The following is a 25,416-nucleotide window of genomic DNA, read 5'->3' as shown; positions in this document are numbered from 1 at the left end:
GTATAGGAACCTTATATTTATGATGCCAAGCATTTACACAAACACATACAGTCAGTTGAACTAATCGGTGTTAACCTATCCCCGGTCCAGAATCTGAACAAGCAAGCATATGACCTAGCCAAGACCCTGCTGAAGAGGACCGTCCAGACCATAGAGACCTGTATCGCTAACGTGAGTACCAGCTAGCACTCTCCTCTGGATTACTTCTGCCATCTGCCTGCCTCAGTTGCTCACTCTTAGTCTACCTCCATTTCTTTATTTCCTCAGTCTGTCACTCTAAATCTCTCGGTCTGTGTCTGTGCCTAGTTAACTTGTTTGAGTCTTTCTTTCAATCTCCCTTTCTCACATTGTGCTCTTTCCCTCCCTCAGTTCTTCAACCAGGTGTTAGTGATGGGCAAGTCATCAGTCAGCGACCTGTCGGAGCACGTTTTTGACCTGATCCAGGAACTGTTCGCCATCGACCCTCTTCTGCTTACCTCTGTCATGCCTCAGCTGGAGTTCAAACTCAAGGTTAAACACACACACACACACACACACACACAGAATCACAGCTAAACATAATCTTAGTTCATCTCACTTTAATTCACTTGAGATCATCAGTAGTGTAAAATTTATGGCATGAGCTCAAAGTTCCGTTTTTGTTTTTGTATTGCTGTTGACTCATCTACACTGTAAAATATTGATAGCAAAAGGACAAACCAGGTTTTAAAGCAACAATATGCAATTTTTCACCTCGAGTCAGCAAAGTGTATTGTTTGTCCCGCTTTCCTCCCCCTCAGTTGGGAAAGTTGACACCCCAACACTTGTCACTCATCTTGATGAGCTGTCTACCTTGAAACAGCATCTAGCCTGAGGCTGAGGTAACCGGCGTCTGTAAACACAGGCGTTAAAGAAGCAGACGACTAACGCAGGCAATCTGCAATAAAAAAAAAAACGATGCCAATGTTCACTCATGTTTTTGAACGGGTGTTGTCAGCCACTTAGCTTAGACGTTTAGCTTTGCTGTTCTTTTTTCGTACTGTTTTCCTCCATTGTTGTTGTTACTATGACTTCCACGCGCTGTTGCCGCTAGCCTCATCTTGATAGCCACTACCCAACTCACTGCTGGCTGCACCCATACGACACTCGCCCACAGCATGTTATACACCCCAAAACATCCTGAACCAATTTCAGGCAAAGGGGAGGATTTAGTCATGTATACACAGGCTCACAGACAGACACAGAAAATAAAGTTGCATATTACAACTTTAATCATGGCTCTTGGATTTTGTTTTGCTTTGAGGAAATAATAATGAGCTCTTTTTTTGGCTTGCCCCCCCTTGATGGAGGGTCAGGCTGGTAGGGATTCAGTGTCTTGTTCAAGAACCTTTCAGCAGGGCAGATACTTGATGACACAAAGCTTGAACCTGTGTTCTCCAACAGAAGGACAGACTCAGTTATCACTAGTACACCCAATAATTCTGCGTGTTTTGTGTTTGCAGAGCAATGATGGCGAGGAGCGTCTAGCTGTGGTACGGCTGCTAGCTAAATTGTTTGGGGCCAAAGATTCTGAGCTGGCCACACAGAACAGACCCCTGTGGCAGTGCTTCTTAGGACGGTGAGTTACATGTGCGAACATGCGCACACATACACACACACACAGTGATGCCAATACAGTTTCACATTCAGTTGTATTTGTCACTTGCTTACTCACTCACTTGCTCTCCCTCCAAACATGATGCGTAATTCACTTGAATTCATCATGTGTATATATGGATGTTTTTCTCTATCCTCTCCAGGTTCAATGACATCCATGTTCCAGTGAGGCTGGAGTGTGTAAAGTTTGCCAGCCACTGCCTCATGAACCACCCAGACCTGGCCAAAGACCTCACAGGTGTGTTTCTGCCACAGTGTGTGTTTGCAGTCACATGTTTGTCTGACCTTGTTATCTCTCCTCTCCTCTCCTCTCCTCTCCTCTCCTGTCCTATATACATGCAACAAAAATCCAATCCCATGTCCTTCTCTGCATTGTCCAATCAGAGTACTTGAAGGTACGCTCCCATGACCCAGAGGAGGCCATCCGTCACGATGTCATCGTCACCATCATCAACGCCGGGAAGAAAGACCTCAATTTGGTCAATGACCAATTGTTGGGCTTCGTACGGGAGAGGACCTTGGACAAAAGGGTGAGACAGACATGCACACACTTGGCTCATACAGAAATCTATTATAACCAGGCAGGGAATGTACCTGAAGGATTTTGGGCATTAGCCCAGTGTGTCAATTCAGCTGCCATCTCCAAGCCCATTCTTTCAGTTGCCATTCAATTTTTTGGTAGTGAGTGTAATTGTATGCTGCCTAAGTCTGAATATTAATAGCCTTGGAGACGAGTAGAATTTCCATTTCTGAATCCTTAATCACATCTCACCCACATTAAAATGCAGTTTCTACAGTGAGAAAGATGCTAACATTTTAACACACAGTAAAATTCATATGATTGGACAAAGAGGGTATGTACTGGAATTCACCTGGAATTGCACACTGACTTTCTCTCTGCAATACTCCAAGAAAACGAAATCGATTTCCCCCTCTTAATTTCATCCTCATTATCTCCTGCTGTCTTCCCTGGCCTCTGTTTCTCCCCTCCCTCCCCTTGCAGTGGCGCGTGCGTAAGGAGGCCATGATGGGCCTGGCCCAGCTTTTTAAGAAATACTGTCTGCACCATGAGGCAGGGAAGGAGTCGGCCCTGAAGATCAGCTGGATCAAAGACAAGTTGCTGCACATCTACTACCAGAACAGCATCGACGACAAGTGAGCACATACACAGATTAGCATAATTATATATATATATATATAGATATATAGTAATCTTACAGTTGATACCATACATTGAAGGGTGGCCTGTAGAAGGAGACTATAGGAAAGATGGAAAGGATTGTAATGGAGTGTCATAGAGCAGCTAAGCTTGGTGATAAAAATACATATCTGTGACAATCTACACTGATGAACTGGCAATAAATGTCAAGCTTATTAGTGCAATACAATTACTGGGGCTCCCATGCTTGACCTTTCATTCTCCCTCTGTTTTTACCTCCTTCATTCACACTCTTCGTCCTTTCTGCAGGTTATTAGTGGAGAAGATCTTTGCCCAGTACATGGTCCCTCACAGTCTTGACACAGAGGAGAAGATGAAGTGTCTCTACTATTTGTACGCCTGCCTGGACACAAACGCCGTCAAGTCAGTAAACCTGGATACTCACACATCTCAACAAAAACACCCAACCACATCTTAGATTCTACACATGAACACTACCTGTATGTTTGAACCAGCACTACATAGTCATATTGTCGATAACTATTCATTAAACTATAAACACACTGTACAACAACATAATTACTGCACACTACCCTACAAAACACAAAACCACACACTGACAAGCTACACCTACACACAACATAAGCACAAAGTACAACAGCTTAATAAGCACAGTACCACAAGCAGCGTACATTTATTTTCCCCTCTTTTTTTGCCATCTCTCATTTTACTTTCCTCTTTCTCTAATTTATCTCACTCCTCCTAGGGCTCTAAATGAGATGTGGAAGTGTCAGAACATGCTTAGAGGCCTCGTCAGAGAGCTGCTGGACCTCCACAAGCTGCCAGTTGTGAGTCTACACACACACACGCACACACAAACCTCCTCCTACTCACCCCCCACCACCACCACCACCACCAAACACACACTGATCTAAGTGTCCCAACGCTGTTTGCATGATCTATGACCATCTCTCTCTCTTCCCCGGCAGTCTGAGGCCAATAACACAGCCATGTTTGGGAAGCTGATGACCATTGCCAGTGAGTTAGAATCACACACACAAGCACATACATTGCTGTAACTTCTGTGTTTTTACCTAGATTTCCTCTATTCTATACAAGCTCTTTGTCCTTTTTAAGAATGATAGATGTTTATTCCTCCTTTTATCCTCAATGTGTGTGACTCACTAATCCCAACTCTGCGTTTCCAGAGAACCTGCCAGATGCAGGCAAAGCCCAGGACTTCATGAAGAAGTTCAACCAGGTTCTCGGTGAGGACGAGAAGCTCCGAGTGCAGCTGGAGACGCTCATCAGCCCAACCTGCTCCTGCAAACAGGCCGAGCTCTGTGTGGTGAGAGGACACTGACATCAAACACACACGAGTCTCGCGTGCATGCTAACTCGCACACATACGTCTCTCTCTCTTTCTCTCTAACACATGCATGCAGACTTGCATTAGTATACTTGTGAGGACTAAGTGTGTGTTAAGTGTGACTTTTTGGGGAAGTGAGGACATTGTGTCCTCACTTTGAAAAGGGGCCATTTTATGGTTGGTATTAGGGTTGAAGAATGAATGTAGTCAATGAAACGTCATCCTAGAATGTAGTAAAACAGAGTGCATCCACATATGCAGATATACGTATATACACACAAATCCACTAATGGTGGTATTACTGGTGCATTGCTGTTTCTGTGCAGAGGGAGATCACTAGGAAGCTGACGTTCCCCAAGCAGCCCACCAACCCCTTCCTGGAGATGGTCAAGTTCCTGCTGGAGCGCATCGCCCCCGTCCACATCGACTCCGAGGCTATCAGGTCTGTAAAACACCTGGCACATCAAACACACCTAGTATTGCAATTCGGTTTCATTGTCTCAATTAAATCACAGATCAAATTGTTAGTACATGTTAAGTATACTCAAGGAATTAAATGCATTAAAGTTGATTTTGATTTAAATTGAAATGGCTGAGATTAGATAGTATTTCCTGTTCCATGAGATTTAAATGTCTCTTTGCACAGTACACCAAAACAGGGACAGTCACAGAATGACACACTAACAGAACATGTTCTACTCTCCCAGTGATGGAGAGCTTTATGTACTCCCCCTGTGTCTTGGTGTGATTGTGTAACACTATGAACAGCAGGCTTTTCTCATTCAGTGAGACACCTGCTGGTGGTGGGGCGCAACTGTAGGCCTCAGACAGAGGACAGGTTTAACCCTTTCTGCTCAGTGGAAAAACACCATGAGAGAGGAAACAGACAGTCAAGTTTATTTATATAGCCCTTCATCACAAGCATGTCTCAAAGGACTTTACAGAGAGCAAGCTTACCTAGATCTAACTAATCAACTATCAATCACAAAATGATGCAGTACAGTATGCAATACTGAAAGACTTCTGGTGTTTGTTCTGTTTTATAAATTGTATTTTGTAGTCTAAGATATCAAACAATACAATTCCTTACTTTGTACAAATGAGATTAGATTAGTTTAATATTGGGATGCAATTGTTCACAATGTTTTCTTTTAGTGCTCTGGTGAAGCTGCTGAACAAGTCCATTGAGGGCACGGCTGATGACGATGAGGAGGGAGTTACCCCTGATACGGCCATCCGCTCTGGCCTGGAACTGCTCAAGGTACAAGGCATGGGAGAGCAAGGAGGTTGTGTGGGTGAAAATGAGTGAATTAGGGAAGAATGAGTGGTTGAACAATGGAGCAATTAAGAGGATGTAGTTGAGGGTGAGAGTCCTGCTTCTGTTGACCACTTTGGACTGGGAGTACAGAGGATATTTAGATTAACATGTAGAGGGATTGGATGAGAGTGAAATAACAAAAGCCATGATAAGGCATCATTTTCTTAAGGCGGGATTGTACATTTTGAGAGAACTATAATTCAGACTGAACAAATGAAAGAGCTGAATCAACTCAACTATGCTTCCTCACTCCTTTCTAGGTCCTGTCGTTCACCCACCCCACAGCGTTCCACTCAGCAGAGACCTACGAGTCTCTGCTCCAGTGTTTGAAGATGGAGGACGACAAGGTGGCCGAGGCAGCCATCCAGATCTTCAGAAACACAGGGCAGAAGATCGAGACGGAGTTGCAGCAGATAAGATCGTAAGAGATGAATGGATGGATGGAGAAATTACAATAGACTTTGGAGTGAATATGTACAAATGATAATATGGACAAACAATAATTTGTCCTAAAGTTACGCATTTTAATGAGGCAGTAGGACATCTGTACATCTGGATTTTGAATGAAAAGACCATTCTGCTCGGAGTGCATAGATCTTCCTAACATCTGTTCGTCCATGTGTCCGTCAGGACTCTGATTCCCATCCTGCATCAGAAAGCCAAGCGGGGCACGCCCCACCAGGCCAAGCAGGCCGTCCACTGCATCCATGCCATCTTCAACAACAAGGAAGTGCAGCTTGCGCAGATTTTTGAGGTAGGGAACTGTTTTCTAACCTCCTGACTCACCAGGACTTACCATGCATTACAGATGGATGACTGTGTTTTAGTATGATTTTTTTTTTCTGACATCTTCATTCTCGTTCTTCCTTTCTTTATCTCATATTTTCTTGATCTGACTCCTCTTCGTCTCGATCGCTCTTCCTCCCCTTCATCTCTCTCCCCCAGCCTCTGTCTCGTAGTCTAAACGCAGACGTCCCAGAGCAGCTGATCACTCCCCTTGTGTCCCTGGGCCACATCTCCATGCTGGCCCCGGATCAGTTCGCCTCGCCAATGAAGTCCATTGTGGCCAACTTCATCGTCAAGGACTTGCTCATGAATGACAGGGTGGGTGGAGATCAGGGTCATAAGGATAGGCAGACGTGCATACATGATCACATGCATACACACTTGTACACTTGCACATAGTTTTGCATTCCCATTGCAATGTCACATATACGTATTCATAATTTCCATATTTGCATATTTTGTGACATACACAAAACAGAATTGATGGAATCTCTTCTACTGGCAGAAGTGTGTATATGTAAATAAAGAGTGAGGATGTGGTTGTGACGTGTCTCTATGTCTCCAGTCAATGGGGAACAAGAACGGAAAGCTGTGGACAACCGATGAGGAAGTCTCACCTGAGGTTCTAGCTAAGGTAAGAGCCACACAAGTCTGTCGGCTTTATTTCACCTCTGGTCTAACCTGCATTAGCTGAATGATTTGGATTAGTCATTTTTATGTGCTTGACTGCGAGTTGACAGCTACTGATGAAGTTGTGATCATGTATTGATGACAGAGATTTGCTTATGGTTTGTATCATGGTAGTAAATACAAAACCACAACTTTCTCTAATTATTTATGCTCTCCCTATTCCCCCAGGTGCAGGCCATCAAGCTGCTGGTGCGCTGGTTACTGGGGATGAAGAACAACCAGTCCAAGTCAGCTAACTCCACCCTGCGCCTGCTGTCAGCCATGCTGGTCAGCGAGGGAGACCTCACAGAGCAGAAGAAGATCAGGTAACCTTGGGGTTAAAGGTGCTGGGGTCAAAGTTGAGCTGTTAGTCAGCAGATCATAGGATTAAATTCAAATGGAGATTAATAAAATTAATTCAGGGGTACACTTTGGGGAACGAGTGTGCCAGTTGAGTTTTTGACTCTTTAGTTTTGATTGTAAGTTGTTTTTTTTTGCTCTCTTTGCTCTCCCTCCCCCCTCTCTCCCTTCGTCCTCTCTTCCTCCCTGCAGTAAGTCAGACATGTCTCGTCTGAGGCTGGCTGCAGGTGGAGCCATCATGAAGCTGGCCCAGGAGCCCTGTTACCATGACATCATCACACCCGAACAGTTCCAGCTCTGTGGCCTCGTTATCAATGTCAGTCTGCACTGTGTGTGTGTCTGTGTGTTTAGGAATCTCATCTTGAACTCACTTTTTGATTGCAGTATTGACATTAATGTAGTGTATGTGTACACAATATCAATTTTTCCACTTGTTGTCAATAGCATTAATCTTGTTTAAACCCTTTCTACGATCTTTATGAGTGATGTGAATTTCTGCTTCGTATTGTAATATTCCATTAAGTCTTGTGTCAATTCTTCCTGCATACAGGATGAGTGCTACCAGGTTCGTCAGATCTTTGCCCAGAAGTTGCACCTGGCTCTCGTCAAACTGCTGCTGCCCCTAGAGTACCTGGCCGTCTTCGCCCTGTGTGCCAAGGACCCGGTCAAGGAGCGCCGTGCCCACGCCCGACAGTGCCTCCTCAAAAACATCACCGTCCGTAGAGAGTACATCAAACAGAACCCACTCGCTCATGGTTGGTCTAGAACACTTAGCAGTAATACACCTGTCCATGCTATATATATATATATATATATATATTTTTTTTTTATTATTTATTTATTTATTTTCATATTTTTTGTGAGATGACCACACACTGCATAACTTTAACATTTTAATTTGTTTTACATTGGACAGCAGTTTGGACCATTAAAGATCCTAGTGGCACTAAATTGGGTCATAGGAAGGATAAACAATGGGTGTTGACTGTTTTCTGTCTCTCCAGAAAAACTCGTGTCCCTCCTTCCCGAGTATGTGGTTCCCTACATGATCCACCTGCTGGCCCACGACCCAGACTTCACAAAGCCACAGGAATATGAGCAGCTCAAAGACATCAAAGAGTGAGTGTACACACTACTTGTTTCTATGCGAGGGCTTTTTATTGATCTTTGTTTATTTCCTAAGCTAAGCCTAAATCTAACTCTTAAATGGATTTCAATGTGGAGGATCTCCCTTACCCTACTATCCTTGTGAGGACATTTTTTACTTTGCGTTATAATAATAATAATAAAAAGAATGCACACGACTGGTGTTGACCACAGTTGTGTCATACAGCATCTGTATTATGTGTGTGTGTGTAGGTGCCTGTGGTTCATGCTGGAGGTGCTGATGACCAAGAATGAGAACAACAGCCACGCTTTTCTGAGGAAGATGGTAGAGAACATCAAACAGACCAAGGATGCACAGTGTCCTGATGACGCCAAGGCAAACGAGGTACACACACACACACACACACACACACACACACACACACACACAAAGAAGTACACAAGTATACCCAATGGCAAACACAAGATACACTCACAAACCTGATAACCCTTAGGCCAAGGTGGGGAGCACACAGACAGACCACAAGGCTGTTAAACACATATTTACTTTGAAATAACCTGAAGGCCAAAGAAGCAAATAGAAATTAAACAAACTATGCTAATAGTGTGTCTTGTGTTGCTGTGGTTACAGAAGCTGTATATTGTGTGTGATGTCGCTCTCTTCGTCATCGCCAACAAGAGCACTGCATGCCACCTGGAATCACCGAAAGACCCCGTCCTACCTACCAAGTTCTTCCTTTTGCAGGACAAGGTAATACACACACACACACTGTCACACACACATATCTCTCACACACACACACACACTGTCACACACACACACATCTCAAACAAAAGACCTCTCAGACAAGACCAATCTCAACCATAAACACAACCTTTTCCTCATGGAGATGAGAAAAATGTCTTCACAAGGTAGAACATTTCAAACTCTTCTCTTCCTGAGGATGATCTGTTCAACAGTAGATAAATATGGCCACACACAAATTTAAAGACAATTCAACACTTTCTTCACTCACCAGGTGAACGGAAACATGACCATTGTGTAACATTTACATGGTTTAGCAGTCTGTGCTAATCAAAGGTTCTTCCTTGTAATTTCGCTCAACAGGACTTCAAAAATGATAAAGACTATCTGACTGCAGAGACGAGACAAGTTCTGCTCACTGGCAAGGTAAATGCAGAACATCTAAGCTTTTATTTCTTTTTTTTGAGTCATATGCCTTAATTGTTTTTATTTTTCTTCCACCAGAGCCTCTTGAAATAGGAACATAATCTGTTGAGAAGATTTATAATCCACATTCATTACTATTGCTGATAATTGTCCATTGAAATGACCACATGCAACACAATCTTTTTAATTACTTAAACTTTTTATTGCAAGATTCTTGACATTTTGACCACTCTAAGTTGTTTTTCAAAGGAGAGTTCCTGAGTGTTCTCTTAAAAGTATCCATATGAAAATATAGGTGTTAATTCTGCGATATCATCAGCCTTGGATGGATTGAGATTGAGTTCAGCTTGTTTGATTAAGGGTGGAGGGGGGCTAGACCTACACGTGAAGGTGACCATTGGGGTGTGAGTGTTGTACTAAAGCATGAACCACCCCTTCCCCCCTCACTTACCTTCCTCTATGCAGCCTAAGACAACTCCAGTGCTGGGAGCTGTGAACAAGCCTCTGACGGTACCAGGGAGGAGGATCTTCACTAAGACCACTGCAGGCTCAGACACAGCCAGCAACGCCAGCACCAACTCCCAACTGAGCTCCTCGGCCATCAATAAGAACAGGTAGACACACACACACAGACTCTATTTCACTATCACACACACACACTTGAAAAGATTGTGTACTTCATCTGAGTGATTTTAAACTTTCTCCTGTAGTAACAGTAATGCTGCAACAGAGCCATCAGAGAGCAGATCACAGGAAAACAATGAGAACCCAGTCATCAAGAATGACGATGGGAAGAAGGTAAGCTCAGACAGGATCGCCAATGTCTGCTGTGAATGCTCGCTTACAGTGTGCAGTCACAATATGCAAGACTTCCCTTTATCGCCATGCGGTGTGATTGCCACTTCACGTACTGTTTAGTCATCTTTACCGAATCTCTCTGTCTCTATCTCTCAGGAGGAGGCAGGTCAGAATGCGACCCCTGACGCCACAACAGAAGCATCTCCCGTCAAACGACGTGGCCGCCCGCCCAAGTCGGTGGCCGCTGCCCCTGCTGTAGCAGCTGAGAAGGAGGGAGGCGCGGCGGCAGGGGGCGGGGCCGGCAGAGGCAGGAAGAGGGCGGCTGACCCCGCCTCCGACCAGTCGGGAGAGTCAATCAACATCAAGATGTCAAAACAGCAGCAGCAGAAGGATGAAGGGACGAAGAGACAGATTGACTTGCAGAGGTAAGTGTGGAGAGGGGAACAGGAGGTGAAGAAAGGGACCAGAAGGTTTCAGGAATAGCTGGTGGATGTTGGGATAGAGAGAGGAACAGGGGAGTAAGGTCAGAGAAAAGATGTGGGGAAAAAGTTACTAAAGACAGAATTCACTCACCTGTTTAAATACAACTGCACAAAGCTGGAGCTGATGCAGATAAAATCTCTGCTGTGGGCAAAGATAAATGAGTAGCTTAATCTTATTAGGTATAAATGAGAATTGACGAAGAAGGGGAAACGTTCAAGAAAAAGGGAGAGGATTGACAGTGGTACTTTGTTCTGTGTAGTACCAGTTTGTGCCTGTCTGCCCGATACCAAATTAAAATGCCCTAACGCTGAGATTCCACACAAAACCCGCCCTCCTTCATAAGTCAGCTCTTCTCTCTCGGCAGGTGGCCATGCCTGAGCAGAGAGAAGGATAAAGTGAGAAAGAGGGAGCCAGAAGAGGAGACAGGGAGAGCTTTAGGGAGAGTGGCCCTCCTCCTGGGCAGTGAGGGCGACACTGAGCGAGAGCTGGAGTCCAGCCCAGAGTGCGTTATCTCTGCCAGAAAGGACAAAGAGAGATACCCCCTCGAACGGGGACAGGCCGACTACGCGGCCTGGTCCGCCACATGCAGTAAGGGAGAGAGCAAGTCTGCGAGGAGGGGAGCGCCCTCTGGCAGGCAGGGAGAGACCATCAGTGGAGACAAGACAGGCGGACTGGCAGTGAGTTGGTTTAGTCCAGGATGTCTGTAAATACTGTAGTGTGGCACAGGGGCAAACAGGGCTGGCCAGGTCTTACTCATTATCTGTCAATCAATTGCCAAAATGCACCAGACTAAAAGGATGATTTGTCAGGTTGGTTATTGGTTAAAACAAATTAATTCTTTTGATCTCATTTTACAGACTGAATAGTTTGCACTGGCCCTGGCTAGCCTCACATGACCCTGCTGTGAAAATGTGACTAGTGTTGGTCTCTGCTGGTCCTAACGCCATAGGCAGAGTATCTAGGGCTTGCATTCACACAGGTTTAAAAGATGATGATCACATGACCTCATGAACTTGGGTGATTTTAAGAAGCAAACTGGTCTCAATTTGCTTTATGCTTTACACCCCCTAATATCCTTCACAGATTTTAGGTATTTGAAAGATAGCGTGCTAAGCTTAAGATGGAACAGGGCACTTGCTGCTTCTGTAGGCCCTCAGATCAGGGTTGATTTGTATTAATGTTCATCATTCTGCGTTAGGACCATCTTTTTAAGTCACTTTGACAGGAGCATGAACACCAAAGATGATTTGCCTGACATTCGCTCCAACCTTTGTTCTCTTTCAGGTAAAGAGGAAATCGGTGAAGGCAAGATCAAAACTGTAGAGAACGGGCCAGACTCTCCTCATCCCCCCTCCCCCCTCTAACCCTACATACATGCTCCTCTGACTCTAAAGCTCTTCTGGACACATGATGGACCTTTCTTACACACATATTCACACACGCACGCACGCACACATCACATACACCACTGATATCCTAGAAGGTTTTAAACACCTTGTAGTCATGATTTGAAGCTCATTGTATGTAGATCTTACTCTCAAAAAACATGTTATTTTTTTCCTTTGTGTTTGTTGCTCTTTGCTTCTTTTGTGGAGCCATTTTTAAAAAAAGAAAACGGGATGGACATTTTACAAACGTTTTAATCTGGTTATGATTGTTGCTTATTAAATTCCCTGGGAAAATCCTACTGTATGTCTCCTGACCTCTTCCTCCTCACTTGTCTCTGTTGCACGATATATTTTTTTTATTTTGGGCTTGATTTTTTGCTCACCTGTTTTACTCCTTAGTGTTTTGTATATACCCACATGCGACTTCTCAGCTTAACTTTTTGAATATTGAGAATTAAAAATTGCAAGCGATGGGTAGAACACGGGAACATCAAAGCATAAGAATTGTGCATTTAACAGACGGACTTGATGCAAATTAAACCCCATTCCTGTTTCCTCACAGTCTGACAGATTGTTGATGACATCAATTTTATAAACTTTGGGATGTTCAAGTTTCTAACTTTTGTGCTGTAGCTTGGTTCTAGTTCTGTCATAAGGCCAGGTAGAAACTCCTGGTGGCTTCTTTATTGCCTCCTGTAATGTTTTTGAAGGCCTTTGATTCATTTCCAGTTTGTTGATGGAAATATTGAAACTGTTTAAGAACTTTGGAGAATATATCCCAAGCTCTTTTCTTCTCACCTTATCATTCCCCCGGACTGGTCAGGGGGTCTGAACTGGAGCTGGATATGAATTACATAATTTTGCTCTTTTTTTACTGCTGAAGTATTTAACAGTACTTCACTCTGGAATGCATACAGATCATAAATTACTATACAGGTATGTGTCCAAGCTTTTGTCATCTTTTACAACTGAATATTTTTTGTACTGTTCTTTTTCTTTCTGTCAGAGGTTTTTGTAGGGTAAAGCCTGCTGTTAAGCATTGAATGAGTGGGGACCTTAAGGGTTGTGTTGATAATGACTTATTTTTGATGTAGTTAAAGTATGTTTATTCTCATGATCATATTTAATTTTCTTTTCCAGAAAATAAATGCTTTTAGATGTTATTGTGTAGTGCATTTGTCTTGACCCCCATGCCTTAAAGGGCAGAGCGCTCACAACCAAGAGACACAAAAGCAAAGCTCTGATTTTCGTTTTTTTTTTTTAATCAAAGAAACATGACACTGTCACAATAAATAACCATGCTTTGTACTGCTGATGCTCGCTTCCAGAGAAGAAACAAAAGAGTGGAAAATAAGTCCCAATCCAAACGGAGAAACCGAGATGCAACAACCCTTTTTTATGCTTTGTCATCGTGCAATATTGTACATGGTGAAAACATCAGGAAGACAGGGAGAAGGGAGCCTCTTTCCTTTTTTTGTCCTTTCTTTATCTTAAAAAATATAGATCCAGCCATCAATGGTGCACTCTAGTGATAATGACAAGGCTCTACGTCGAGAACCTGACTATTTACAAGTGAAGGAAATGGTGTCTGCATTCTACCCCCGATGACGTGAACATTTAATTTGGCTCTGGTTGGAAACAGTTCACTGTCTGGGGGAAAAGGTGGCCAGCTTCCAGCCCTTGCACCATAACTCCTTGTAGTACTGTATGCCACTGGGTTGCTAGGGATGGGACTGGAGGGCAAGCAAAGGGATGAGAGAGATTGAAAAAGGCAATGTGTGAGGATGCATGGATACCCCACCTCTCTATATGCTAAGCAGTTCTTTACAGTCCATGTACCTAAAATTAAAAATGTCTAGGAAACATTGTGCAGGCCTGCTATCTGGTTGATATTAAAGAACAGAGGAATTCCAGCCTCTTTGACTATTCATAAGACATGAATCAATGACAACCATCATGACCATTTGTCATTTCACTGGGCTGTGTACTGAAGGATGCTTGGGATGTACAGGGCATCACCTATATACCTGGTTTGATTGCCTACTGCTGGATTGTGTGGATGAATGAAGGCAGAAAAGAGAGAAGTTCCATACACACTGATCAGTGATCAGTTCAAAAGCTCCTCCTCCAAATGATTTACATCAGGACCAACAGAGGGTGAGCTGATCCATAATCCGAAGTTGATGATATCGTGCCTATGGTCGAAACCGACTGCTCTGAAGCGAGTTAAAAAAAAAAAAAAACACAGCACTGCTAACTCAGATCCTCAGAATCAGTAATTTCTTGTACAGCTTTATCTATTCCTGGCGCCAGGTGAATCTATTCACAGCAGAATGAGATTTGCCAGCAACAAAATAAACAGCAAAGCCTTTGGTTCCCTAAGGATGTCACGACAAACTGGATGTGGCTAGCCAAGTAGCGGTTCAAGCTGGCTCTTTCCATGGAAACAAAGAGCCTTTCTAGTTCTACACGTCTTTGCCAGACTAACGGGATGCTGATTTGAACAGACACCCCATCACCACATCATTTGGCCAAACAAACTAAATAAAAAGGCAGCATAGAACGTGCAAGAAGAAATGAAAGACAAGAAAAGGTTGGGTGGTGGTGGGGGGGGGGGGTTGCAGCAGAGACGGTGGTATGTAGTAACCTTAGGACTGAGATATTTAAGGGGCCTGAGCTGGTTTTCCCCTCCCATGACATTTAGTGCCAGGATATTGGCTCTGCCACCCCCTAAATCACCAGCTTGGGCAGGGGAAAAAAAAAAAATCAAGAGGACATTCAGGGGGAAATGTCATGAATCACAAAAGGATAAAAAGATATCTCTCCATATAATTGTAAACTAGGCATAGTTAATATTTAAAATAATTTGTTTTACAATGCCATGTAAGAAAAAAAGTATATCCCCATTTATTTTCAAATTTACACACATATCTATTTACAGATAACTTTCTTCTTCTGTGCATGTGTTGAGTGCAGGTGTCTGAGAATGTCTTTGTGTTTGTATGTTCTTGTCTAATTCTACAGATTAGACAGGAAAAAAAAAAACTAGCACATCCAAACCTTTGCAGGTGTGTTAGAGTGAAGCATCTGTGATAAAACGTTTAGGAAAAATCCACTACACTGCTCTTGCAGTACAACACTATTCACCAAACTAATTTTGATCCAGCTGGACCTTAAAGAGCATTAAATGTCCGTAGAAAGAATAATCACAAGGTCCGACTGAGCAAATACATTAGTTGAAGGAATAAATGGTGATGCATCACAAGAGCTGTATACGGATTTCTTTTACATTTTACCCTGATTCTACAAAGGGAAATCCCAGTTGTTTGACTCCTTGCAATATCAGGGAACATATGAATTTGTCAAAAAAAAGGAACCAAAATGATTGAGGGGGGGATGGTCACAAAAGGCATGATGGAAAGATTTTTTTGTTTTTTCGGGGCGTAGTAAAAGGGCACATTTTTAGTTAGTGGCAAGTAAAAGTGGAGGAAAAGCCTCAAGTCAAAAAAGGGGGGCAGCGTAATGGATAGATGGGGAGGGACAGTAGGCAGCAAGGTGGTGTGCATATCGGCGATGGTGGTGCTGTTGGTGTCGAGTTTATAGCATACAAACTTGTGACAACCCTCCCAAGAGAAGGCTCAGTTAGACTGCGGTGGTTAAGTGGGAGGTTCAGTGTAACGGAAGGCAATGGCGGAATGAAACTGGGGAGGAGCTGATGCTGCGATGAAGGGAGTCCGGGATCCTCGAGCCTGGCCGGGTCTCAGTTGCTAAGGAGCAGCTCTGTCGCCGTTTCCACATCCCAGGATTTCGAAGACAAGGCCGCTATTACTGCATTCTAAAATCAGAGGGGGGAGATTTAAGAATGAAATGTGACGCCTGTACGACTCGTTTGCATACCAAGTTGATTCAAATTGAGGGAATGATTTGACGGGAGATAAGAGGGGTCGCTATTTGTCTTGTTGACATAAAATATGTGATACATGCCCTCTTGTTTGACTGCTGTTGACTGTTGTTCGACTGCTTTACATAGTAGTCACATATGTTTAATCAGTGCACTGTTAACACTAAACCCTTTGGCATTTACTAGTTTACGATAACACTTAGCAAACCCTGCTCGCCGTCAAACAAAACCCCCAAAGCCTGCCCCATATCATGCTATGTATTCAATATAATTTTCATCCTACAACATAAACAGAAAGCGGTTCTCACCTTATCAAAGCCCATGGCACAGAGTTTGTCTATTTTGCGTGTGTAGTCGGGACTGGAGACAGGAGCGCCTGCGTAGACGTGAGACCACAGCCTCGCCGTCTGTTTGAACATTTCTGGGTTCTGCTTATACTGGGGGTGCAGAGGAAAAGCTCAGTGAGCACGAGCACAAATTATATATTCAGCTGACAGTGAAAGTAGAGACAGAGGGACCGTACATTTATATGGTTGAATTGGAGGGAGTGCGATATGTAGCGCGATGGACAGTGTACCCAAATTGTCAGCAACTTGTTGATGCCTGAATGCATTATTACTGTCCCACAGAAACACCCTCAAAAATTCAGTCTCACCTGGTTGGCTACTACTGCATCCTGCGGGTCGTCTGGTTCTGCTGCAGCGAGGAGAGCCTGTAGAGACAACAGCACCGTCCGCAGGGTCATAGCAGCCGCCCTGGGGGAGACAGGGGAAGGACGAAGCAGAGTGAAGAGACCATTTCAAATCAATACTTTCAACTTATCTTAAAAGTGATCACGTTGAAAAGATGCAGAGAATGGATGGAAAGAGAAAGAGAGAGCGAGAGAGGGGGGAAAGACTGGAACACTGTGTGATGTGAGAAGGCACAAGGTTCAGGCATTACTCACTCACCACTGGTCTTTTAAAATGTCCAGACATATTGCTCCTGTCACAGAACTGATGTTAGGATGCCAGATCTTAGTGATGAATCGCACCTAAGAGAGAGAAAGATGTGTGAGACGGAAAGTTATCTGGATGAGCGTGGTGTGATGAGAGAGACAAAGGAGGAGAGTGTGTGCACGTGCGTATGCGTTGTGGAGTGTGTGAGAGAGTTAGAATGAGGGACTGTGAGTGTGTGTGAGAGAGAAAAGTAAATAAGAGGTAAAGAAGGAATTGACAGCAAGACACTGGAGCACATACCTTTGGTGGGTTAAAAGGATAGGTTTCTGGGATTTTTATTTCAAGTTGATACCTGCCACCTTGGAAAGGAAGGAAACCAGCAAAATATATTATGAGGATAAAACAAAGAGTTAAAATAAGTAGAATATGTCACGTCAATTAGACTGCAGGTGTTTAACATTACCTTCATATGGCGTGTCTGGTGGACCTGCTATCTCCCCCCTCAGTTCTGTGAAGTTCTCATCCACCAAATCTACTTTTATCTGGTTTTTACTCGTCTATCAGGTAGGGGGGAAATGACAGTGACGATGAATAATGAATAATAATGAATAACGGTAAGGTTCATATGGTTTCAGGGGTCTCAGTTAGTGGCTAATGTCTGTCAAGACAAGTACCAAACTACACACGTTCACTTAAAACTATTTGTGAAAGGAAAAACGTGTTATGTATTGGAGGCATAACTACACAGATTCTAGAAAACTCGCAGTGTTATGGAACTCTCTAGTTTCCAGGAAGCGCTAGGGCATTTAGCAAGACAGTTAGCTAGCTAATACAGCCAAGCTAGCAAAATTTGCTATCCCACAACAAGGTGCTGTTGTGGCTTGAGGAGCAGTAACATAACATAATAATCGCTTTTAATGGTCGCATCCCTTCCATCTTGACACCGGCCACCGGCCATTAACATTGATTAAGGCAAGTTTGTTAGTAGTTAAGCAGCTTGCTAACGTCACATGCTAACGTTAGCTGGGAACGAGCTGTCAAACTACCGTTAGCTAAACGTTGCCAAAACAAGCTGACGCTGACTAACGTAACAGAAATCAACAGTATGTGTGTCACGGCTCATACGAGGTACTCTCGTTTGGATAATTGCTCTATGGTATGCGGCACTGTTTCTCTAATTGTTAGATGAAACAGAAGGCCTGACAGTTCACAAAGCTCGATCCCCGGTGTTTCCTGAACACACCCACCTGACACAGGAGAACCAAAACCAATCGGACATAGATATCAAGCTACAGCTAGCTAAAGTTCTCCTGTTTGGGCCTGACCTACTGCAACACAAGACTGGGAGCTAGCACGCTAGCAAAGGTATTTTATTGCCGTCTCTGTCATAACGGCAATAAAATACTTTTATTTTTTAACCGACTTAAACAGTTTCAAAGACAAAACAACATCGAAATAAAACAGTAAGTACCACACCTCTTCGCTTTTGAGAACTTCTTTGAACTCCCGCTTGATCCTTTGGACCGCAATGTTAGCCATGACTGTGTCTTCTTTGCTGCTCGAAGCTGCACCTAGCTAGATCAGGCCTCCCTCTGTTGTCTGTGGTGGCTGATTGCTGCTTTTCACAGGGATCCCCCTTTCACTTTCACCGTCTCTCGCTTCCCTACTTCAAAAACAGCTCCCCTTTGAAAACAAGCGGCGAGCAGCTACCGTCGACTGCAAGCGCACAGCGTCAGTCTCCAGAAACATACAGAGCAGCGGCGGTGCAGCTAAATGGACAAACTAGAATTTTCATTTGTGAGCGTTTGTGGCGAACGGGATTGATTTGTTTTAACTTCCCTTCAGGATATTTCTCCTGTACTAAAAACATCTGATTAGCACTGTCATGAGATGGGATTTAAATTGACACACTTCTAGCGCAATTCTGGATGTGTTGTACGGGGATTTATGCTTTTATGCTTACTTGTTCTGTGACTTTTATGAATCTCTCTCTCTCTCTCTCTCTCTCTCTCTCTCTCTCTCTCTCTCTCTCTCTCTCTCTCTCTCTCTCTCTCTCTCTCTCTCCACGAAAATTAGGTTTGGGGGGAAAACAAAGGAAGGGATGGAAGCTGATTTTTTCTTATGGTTCACAAAGAATGTGTTTGCATTAAAAAAAAAAGTTAACCTTTCCGTTTTCCGTATTTTCTCTGAGAAGACAGTGTTTGTTTAGATAAATATCCATTTGAGTAAATTGTATTGTGTGGCAGCTGTACAATACACCTAATGTTGTTTAGTGGTAGTACCAAAGGTTTGTTTTACAAAGTTATCATATTAAATTGTATGCGCACATTTTTCAGTATCTCACCTTGCGCATTCCATAGTTGGTTCTCATTTAACACCGTATGAAATTTTCTCACCTATCAGACTTCATAATGTATTTATTTTCAGACTCTATGGTCTGATAGGGTGAATAAATAATTTCATACCGTGTTAATTGAGAATCAGTTATGGAAATACTATATAAATATGTGTGCACACAGTTTGTGACAACCTTTTAATACAGAGATCTTTGGTATATATTTATATATTTGGTTACACAACTGTGCAGATGTTGGAACTCGGGCAATCTGCCGCTGGATGATTGGCAGCTGGACTGTTTGTTTACTATCCAGAAGTCATTCCATTACTTGCTGCGATTGGCTCAAATCCCTGCTCATCAAACTTTTGGACCAATAAGAGGCATTTGATGAAGTCTGTGGAAATCTTCCAGGAATTCCCGGATGTCTCGCGGGATCAATAGCTACTTGGCTCACGTGTATCAAACAAAACACAGACGGTCGGAATTTGCCGTGCGGATGACATGTTGGTAGTTTACTGCTTTGCAAGGTGTCCAACAGTACAACAGCAGTGCACACCGGAGTAGCAAGACCTAAAAACGCTTTATCGAGCATTTATAAAGTTCAAGTAAGTAGCGGTTCGATGTCCTGTGCTGTCACACCCGTTTCTGATTATATTGTGATTCACAGTCGAAAAAGCAAATGACTTGATGTCTCAAGATGGCTAGCTAGGTGGTTGTGTTAGCAGCTAGCTAATGTAACGTTAGCTATGTTGGATGTAAAAATCGAGGTTAAGTGTTGGTAGCTGCCTTGAATTTTGCAGCCACTCACCCGTGAAAACAAGGTGTGGTTTTCGTTTAGATAACCCCATTCCAACTCAGCGTCACTAGTATGTGTTTGTCTCAAAATGTACGCTGTTGACTTTATATGCTGCCTTTCAGCTCGTCCTACGACAGCTAGGTGTCAAAAACGTAGCCAGTTCGAGAGAGCTTTCACTGCAAAGGAAAACTTGGAAGTGCATGCAGGAAGATTTCAGTAACACAGCACAGTCTGCTGACAGTCCCCCAGCAGTCTCCTCCCCCTGATCTGTGGCTGTGAGACAACAATACAGCGCAGCACTGACAAGAGGTAGTGTTGCGTGTCTCTCGCTCGCTCATCTGTGTCCTACTTGCATACTTTTGTTTATTCTAAGGTGCATGCCATCTGGTGAGACATGGCGGAGGGAGGCTACGACCCTTGCGAGTGCATCTGCTCCCATGAGTATGCTATGAGGCGACTCATCAACCTGGTAAGTGATGGCGAGAAAGGACAGAGAAGTTCTCATTGTTGTGTTCCTCTAAATCCAAGTGGCAGACTTTAACAGGAAAAAAAATGTAAAAAAGGAAATGAAGTATTCTAGATATGCAGTGTGAAGTAAAAATTTCTCCAGTTGAAGTTGAGAGAAGGCGGCTAAGAGATTAGTGTTAGACCGAGCTAGAAAGCCAATGAAAGACTCTCTAGGGAAGGAAGGGAGAAGGAAATGAAAAGCCACCTTGTGACATTGAGCCAACATATCCTGGTTCCTGCTCAGTGTTTGTCTTGAGGGCCTAACAGTGTCACAGAGAGAGATGTCTCTTTGTTGCACTGCATGTTGCCAGGTTTGTGTGTGCATGTGAATCTTCCAGGGCTGTTCATAATGTAGACGTGTAAAAAGATAGAATATAAGGAGTTGAGTTCAGTTGTGTCTCTGAGTGGATTAAAGAATACAGCCTCAAGTTAAGTTGTGTCAGTTTCCAGGTGACCTCATTGGCTCTTGTGTACAGGTGTAACATGCGTGGTGAGCTGCAATTGGCTCAGGACAACCCTGGGGGCTTTCTGATTTGCCTACAGAAGGAAAGGGCGTTGTCCAAACAAGTAAACCACAGCATTTGCAAATTAGCTAGCAGAACAGGACAACATATTCAAGGGAGCAGGCAGAACTGAAATAGCCTTGCACCATCAATGTGTGAACTTGTGGCTATGGTGATTTCAAGTTGTGGGTGTGTCATACATATGCATGCCCAGTGTAACAAGGCAGCTGAGATGATACCATTTTTACACATTACACAAATCAGTCTCTTCTTTTAAGGAAGCTGTTTTAGCAGAGTGTTTGTAGGCCACCTGTACTTTCTCCCCTCCCCAGATGAGGGCAGCGGAAACCAGAGGAATTTAATGAGGCCATTAGACTAGTTAGAATGGAAGGATTAATACTCTTCTTTTTTCCTTCTTGTTCTCTTCTCTTATATCTACTTTGTTTTTTGCTCTTGCTTTAATATTTTCTCTTCCAGCTCAGGCAATCTCAGTCCTACTGCACAGACACAGAGTGCCTTCAGGAAAGTACGTATGAGTATTTCTCAGTGGGTTTCACACTGGACCTTGCATTTGTTTTAATATTTGTGGAAATACCTGGAGGCATGGCTGCACTTGAACATATTCTTGAATCGAAAAAAATGTTATATTTCATGTGTTGCATGTTAAAATGTGTCTCTGTCTGTTCAGTACCAGGTCCGAGTGGGCCGGTTGGGGGAGGAGGGGACCTGACCCTCCCCATGGTTCTGATGGGATGGATGGTGCTGGCTCTGCTCCTCTTCCTGCTCCGCCCAAACAGCCTCCGAGGCCCCCGTCCCACAGGCAAACCCACTGGACCCCACAGCGTGAGTATCCACCGCACACATTCCAACACAGGAGGAAAACAAACGCTTTTAATTAAATAACATTTCAGTTGCAGTTACTGTCTGCATTGGTTTCCCATGGCGCTTCATTTTTTAATTTATGGATCCATTACAATTGGCTGTTGTTAATAATCAACAATATGGAAATGAAAGCAAACTAGCTTGTTATCTCAGGTGACTAGTCGTAAAGCCAGCTAGTTAGTTTCTTTGCTGTTATTGTTATGCCTACATCTTGTAAGGTAAGAATTATTTAAAGATGGAATATTGTCATATCTGCAGAAGAGAATCACATTTCCATTTGCATTTTCCATTTCCACATTTGAATTTTTAAATTTATAGTTACTACTAATTGCTTTTGTTTCGCAGCGCAGTACCCTTTCACTGATGCAAATCAAACAGCAGAAATTACTTTGCATGATTGAAATGGCAAAGGTCATGACTGGGGTTTAAATTTCATATCAAAAAATGTAGCATTAAATGCTGCCAAACAATCCACTGTCCAGATCTGTACCAGCTTTTTTTAGTTTTACTATTCATGTAGTTACTGAAGTTTTGTGGGGCAATGTGTGTTAAGTTGGTTTTAGACCAGTCTGCTTCATTTATTGTTTCTCATGTTTAAGTTACAGCAACAATCTAACTGAAAACAGAATTCATATATGTAATTACTAAGTTTGTAGACAGTTCAGTCCACTTTTGTGAACATGAACAATTCTCTCACAAAACTAGGAACCAGAAACTAAATCTTAATGCTGTGATGTCAGCAAGAGACCAAACCGGGAGCTGTTGTGTTAACAGTGACTCAGATACTGACTGTGTGAGCCTGCACAACCACATGAAAATGTGCACATATCCTCCCAAAATCACCCTGGAGACCCGTGACAGAATTCAAAGTTCACCATTCACAGTCAAGGGAGCAGCACTGGGATTTAACCAAGATCATCAAGATTGTTAGCTCACTTGTTTCTAGCTTATAAACTTGTTCATGTTCACAAATCTAGACGTAAATCTCCAGGATCATAGGAAAAACGTTGATTCTGTACTAGCTGGATGTTTCATTCAAAGAATCAAATCTCTTCTTTGTTGTTTCTCTGCATTGCAGAGCGACAGCAGAGAGCCCCCAGCGCCACCTATTGACTAGCAGCGGAGCCGGAGACGCAGCACTCGACCATCTGTTCTGACTGGAGCTACACGGTTAGCTAGTTACTGTGACCAGGACTGCCAACTCCCCGTCAATCTTCATTCAACTATCTTTTGCTTTTCTTTTCCTATTCTGATACCTGGTTAATGTTTTTCTTTCCATTACTTTGTTGGTTAGATCTGTCTTTGACTCTTGTTACTCAGTTAGGTCTGTTAACCCGAAGGTGTGGCGTCATTCTGAGTCACCCCCCACCCCCCTCACCCACCACCCACCACCCACCACCACCACCCATCCCCAAACTCTGGTGCAGATTCTTCTGCTGAAATTCGGACATGAACTCAAAATGAAGGAATGTGTCACAAGAGTAGGGGGAGAAGGGAGGGGCCGCCATAAATTCCCTTTTGGGCAGTTAACTTGCTATTCCAGTGCTTGCTGAGCACCGCAGGGTGGAGGGTGCTCCGAATCTTACAGAAACATTCCACTTTTTCCACTTTGAAGTCACAACTCTGAACAGTGCCAGTAATAATGTCATATCACAGGATATTTTAATTGCATATTTAAACTAGGGCCGTGGCAGAAGGGTAAAATTTAATCAACTTAAATGGAATGCTGAAATTAGATTTGCTTTAAAAGATAACATGGATATGGATTTCTTTTTTATATATACTGAATTGATCTGTGTTTACATGCAGGCTTCAATTAGATTAACGACTTGACCCAAGCAGAAAAAAGTCAGGTCATATTTACTATTTCCTATTTCCAAGAAAACCCCTGTCACTTTGAAATATCAGTTGGATCGGGGTTTGATTACTCTAGTGTTGTTTAGTTGTTTAAGATGGCAGTGAATTTGCAATAAGTAAATTAGTTATTATTATGCCACTTGTAGAAATATGTTACACGAAGCAGGGATCCTAATTCACCCTCTTGGCCTCTTGAGAAGTACAAGTGACGTGTCTCAAAAGCCTGTTTAGAGGTTGACAAGTGACAATTATATGGTCACATTGCACACTCAGCGGTTGAAATGAGATGAATCAGAATTCCCGGGGCTTTTCTGGCATTAGATATGGACGTTGTAAAAAATTAATATACTCAACACCAACGTAAAACAAGTTTTACTCTTGTAATATGATGATTCCATGTACTGTATTGAAATTGTTGTATGGTTAAAAGAAAACAATGATAAATGTATAGAGACACTGACTTATTAGTAGCTGAAAATGATATTTTATTAGCACTTTTGTTACAGTATATTCATTCCTTTCGATGCTGTGTTGTCCTGACTGTGTTGTCTACATGATGGCCTTGAGGAGACCGGGGCTTCTGCACCATCCTTTCCCTTGAGAATCACTGCGCTCTGGTGTTGGAGTAATGGGTGGAGTTAATGGGAGTTTCTACTGCACAGCGTCTCTATCATAATCTGCCAGACCAGTGATTTACTCAAAGGAAAGGAGGTAGAAAAGGTGCAGCCTAGAAATGTTCAAACGGTGCCAATGTGAGGGAACAGTCCTGGTCTCAGTACTACGCTACAGAGGGGCTGGAGGTTTTTCCTAGATGGTAGGACAGGGAGACATCGGGTCATTTTTGATGTGAGATCCTGATGGGAAGGGGACACAATAGGATTTTTTTCTGTCTTGGTTTGCTTGTTTGGTGAGCATTAGCTTGGTTTCCACTACAGGGTTAGTTTGCTACAGGGCTTGCTCATTTTTCACTTGACTCAATGTTCCTCTAAATAAGCGATTCATTTTACATGTAGATAATTACAGAGATGATTTGACAGCTGGACTACAGTTTCAAATGTTTTGTACATCCAACATCTTTGTTTGGACTTGGTAAGCTTTTCTTGGCCCTGCTGTGGAAATGTGGCTGTTAAAATGCATCTGAGCCTTGGGGTGCAGGGTACTCATGATATCAGAAATGACATGGATAAGTCCTAAGATTGGGTTCTTCTAGGCTGCAGTGGGTAAGATCTGAAATGTGGCTGCTCGACTAAGTTGGGAGTTCATCTCAGTAATCTGCAGTGGAAAGGAAAGATAAGGAAGAGGAAGCTGTGTTAGATTGCTGAGATGAACGCACCACATGTGGACTATCTGGTGCCACAGGAGGCCTCAATTTACACTGTAACTGTCTAAAAGAAAGGGCTTCAACTATGCACTTTTCCTTACAAAACAAGAAATAAAACAAATACAGTCTA

General features: G+C 43.1%; 3 protein-coding genes across 7 annotated transcripts in view; 2 read left to right on the top strand and 1 right to left on the bottom strand.

Moving 5' to 3' along the window:
- Positions 1–13,494, top strand: part of pds5a (PDS5 cohesin associated factor A) — a 26,441-nt gene extending 12,947 nt beyond the window's left edge. For 2 of the 4 annotated variants that reach the window (XM_071923222.2, XM_078282242.1), the window contains exons 7-33: positions 91–171; positions 370–510; positions 1,482–1,597; positions 1,779–1,873; positions 2,020–2,165; positions 2,639–2,790; positions 3,104–3,217; positions 3,561–3,642; positions 3,784–3,832; positions 4,003–4,142; positions 4,490–4,605; positions 5,319–5,424; positions 5,742–5,902; positions 6,112–6,235; positions 6,427–6,585; positions 6,833–6,901; positions 7,126–7,262; positions 7,489–7,612; positions 7,847–8,051; positions 8,301–8,415; positions 8,656–8,788; positions 9,035–9,154; positions 9,512–9,574; positions 10,040–10,188; positions 10,285–10,372; positions 10,529–10,797; positions 12,140–13,494. In XM_071923222.2, coding sequence (XP_071779323.1) covers positions 91–171; positions 370–510; positions 1,482–1,597; positions 1,779–1,873; positions 2,020–2,165; positions 2,639–2,790; positions 3,104–3,217; positions 3,561–3,642; positions 3,784–3,832; positions 4,003–4,142; positions 4,490–4,605; positions 5,319–5,424; positions 5,742–5,902; positions 6,112–6,235; positions 6,427–6,585; positions 6,833–6,901; positions 7,126–7,262; positions 7,489–7,612; positions 7,847–8,051; positions 8,301–8,415; positions 8,656–8,788; positions 9,035–9,154; positions 9,512–9,574; positions 10,040–10,188; positions 10,285–10,372; positions 10,529–10,797; positions 12,140–12,143 — 3,258 coding nt within the window. In that variant the 3' untranslated portion in view covers positions 12,144–13,494. The other 2 variants (XM_078282251.1, XM_071923223.2) reach the window with 2 other exon arrangements.
- On the bottom strand, positions 13,485–18,821 carry ube2kb (ubiquitin-conjugating enzyme E2Kb (UBC1 homolog, yeast)). The gene is made up of 7 exons (XM_071923225.2): positions 18,559–18,821; positions 17,546–17,639; positions 17,383–17,441; positions 17,095–17,177; positions 16,800–16,899; positions 16,453–16,581; positions 13,485–16,078 (listed from the first exon to the last, which is right to left on the bottom strand). The coding sequence occupies exons 1-7, from the start codon at positions 18,619–18,621 to the stop codon at positions 16,004–16,006; spliced, it is 603 nt and encodes a 200-aa protein (XP_071779326.1). The 5' UTR covers positions 18,622–18,821; the 3' UTR covers positions 13,485–16,003.
- Positions 18,361–25,416, top strand: smim14 (small integral membrane protein 14). Of its 2 annotated transcripts, none has more exons than XM_071923231.2 (5): positions 18,361–18,545; positions 20,590–20,685; positions 21,704–21,752; positions 21,915–22,069; positions 23,187–25,416. In XM_071923231.2, the coding sequence occupies exons 2-5, from the start codon at positions 20,611–20,613 to the stop codon at positions 23,223–23,225; spliced, it is 318 nt and encodes a 105-aa protein (XP_071779332.1). In that variant the 5' UTR covers positions 18,361–18,545; positions 20,590–20,610; the 3' UTR covers positions 23,226–25,416. The 2 variants fall into 2 exon arrangements, with proteins under 2 accessions (XP_071779332.1, XP_071779331.1); XM_071923230.2 differs by lacking the exon at positions 18,361–18,545 and adding an exon at positions 19,880–20,025.

Source organism: Centroberyx gerrardi, chromosome 3 (assembly GCF_048128805.1).
Source record: "Centroberyx gerrardi isolate f3 chromosome 3, fCenGer3.hap1.cur.20231027, whole genome shotgun sequence".
Lineage (NCBI taxonomy): Eukaryota > Metazoa > Chordata > Actinopteri > Beryciformes > Berycidae > Centroberyx > Centroberyx gerrardi.
Note: the sequence above shows the minus strand (reverse complement) of the source record. Positions and strands in the feature narration are given on the sequence as shown.

Bases quoted from the DNA above. Each gene is read 5' to 3' on its own strand.
- ube2kb (XM_071923225.2), bottom strand. From the start codon at position 18,621: ATGGCTAACATTGCGGTCCAAAGGATCAAGCGGGAGTTCAAAGAAGTT. The intron at 17,442-17,545 runs GTAATGTTAAAC...TTCCTTTCCAAG, and splicing joins ACCAGACACGCCATATGAAG to GTGGCAGGTATCAACTTGAA. The intron at 16,900-17,094 runs GTGAGTGAGTAA...TGTCTCCCCCAG, and splicing joins GACATTTTAAAAGACCAGTG to GGCGGCTGCTATGACCCTGC.
- smim14 (XM_071923231.2), top strand. From the start codon at position 20,611: ATGGCGGAGGGAGGCTACGACCCTTGCGAGTGCATCTGCTCCCATGAG. The intron at 20,686-21,703 runs GTAAGTGATGGC...TTTCTCTTCCAG, and splicing joins TGAGGCGACTCATCAACCTG to CTCAGGCAATCTCAGTCCTA. The intron at 22,070-23,186 runs GTGAGTATCCAC...TCTGCATTGCAG, and splicing joins AACCCACTGGACCCCACAGC to AGCGACAGCAGAGAGCCCCC.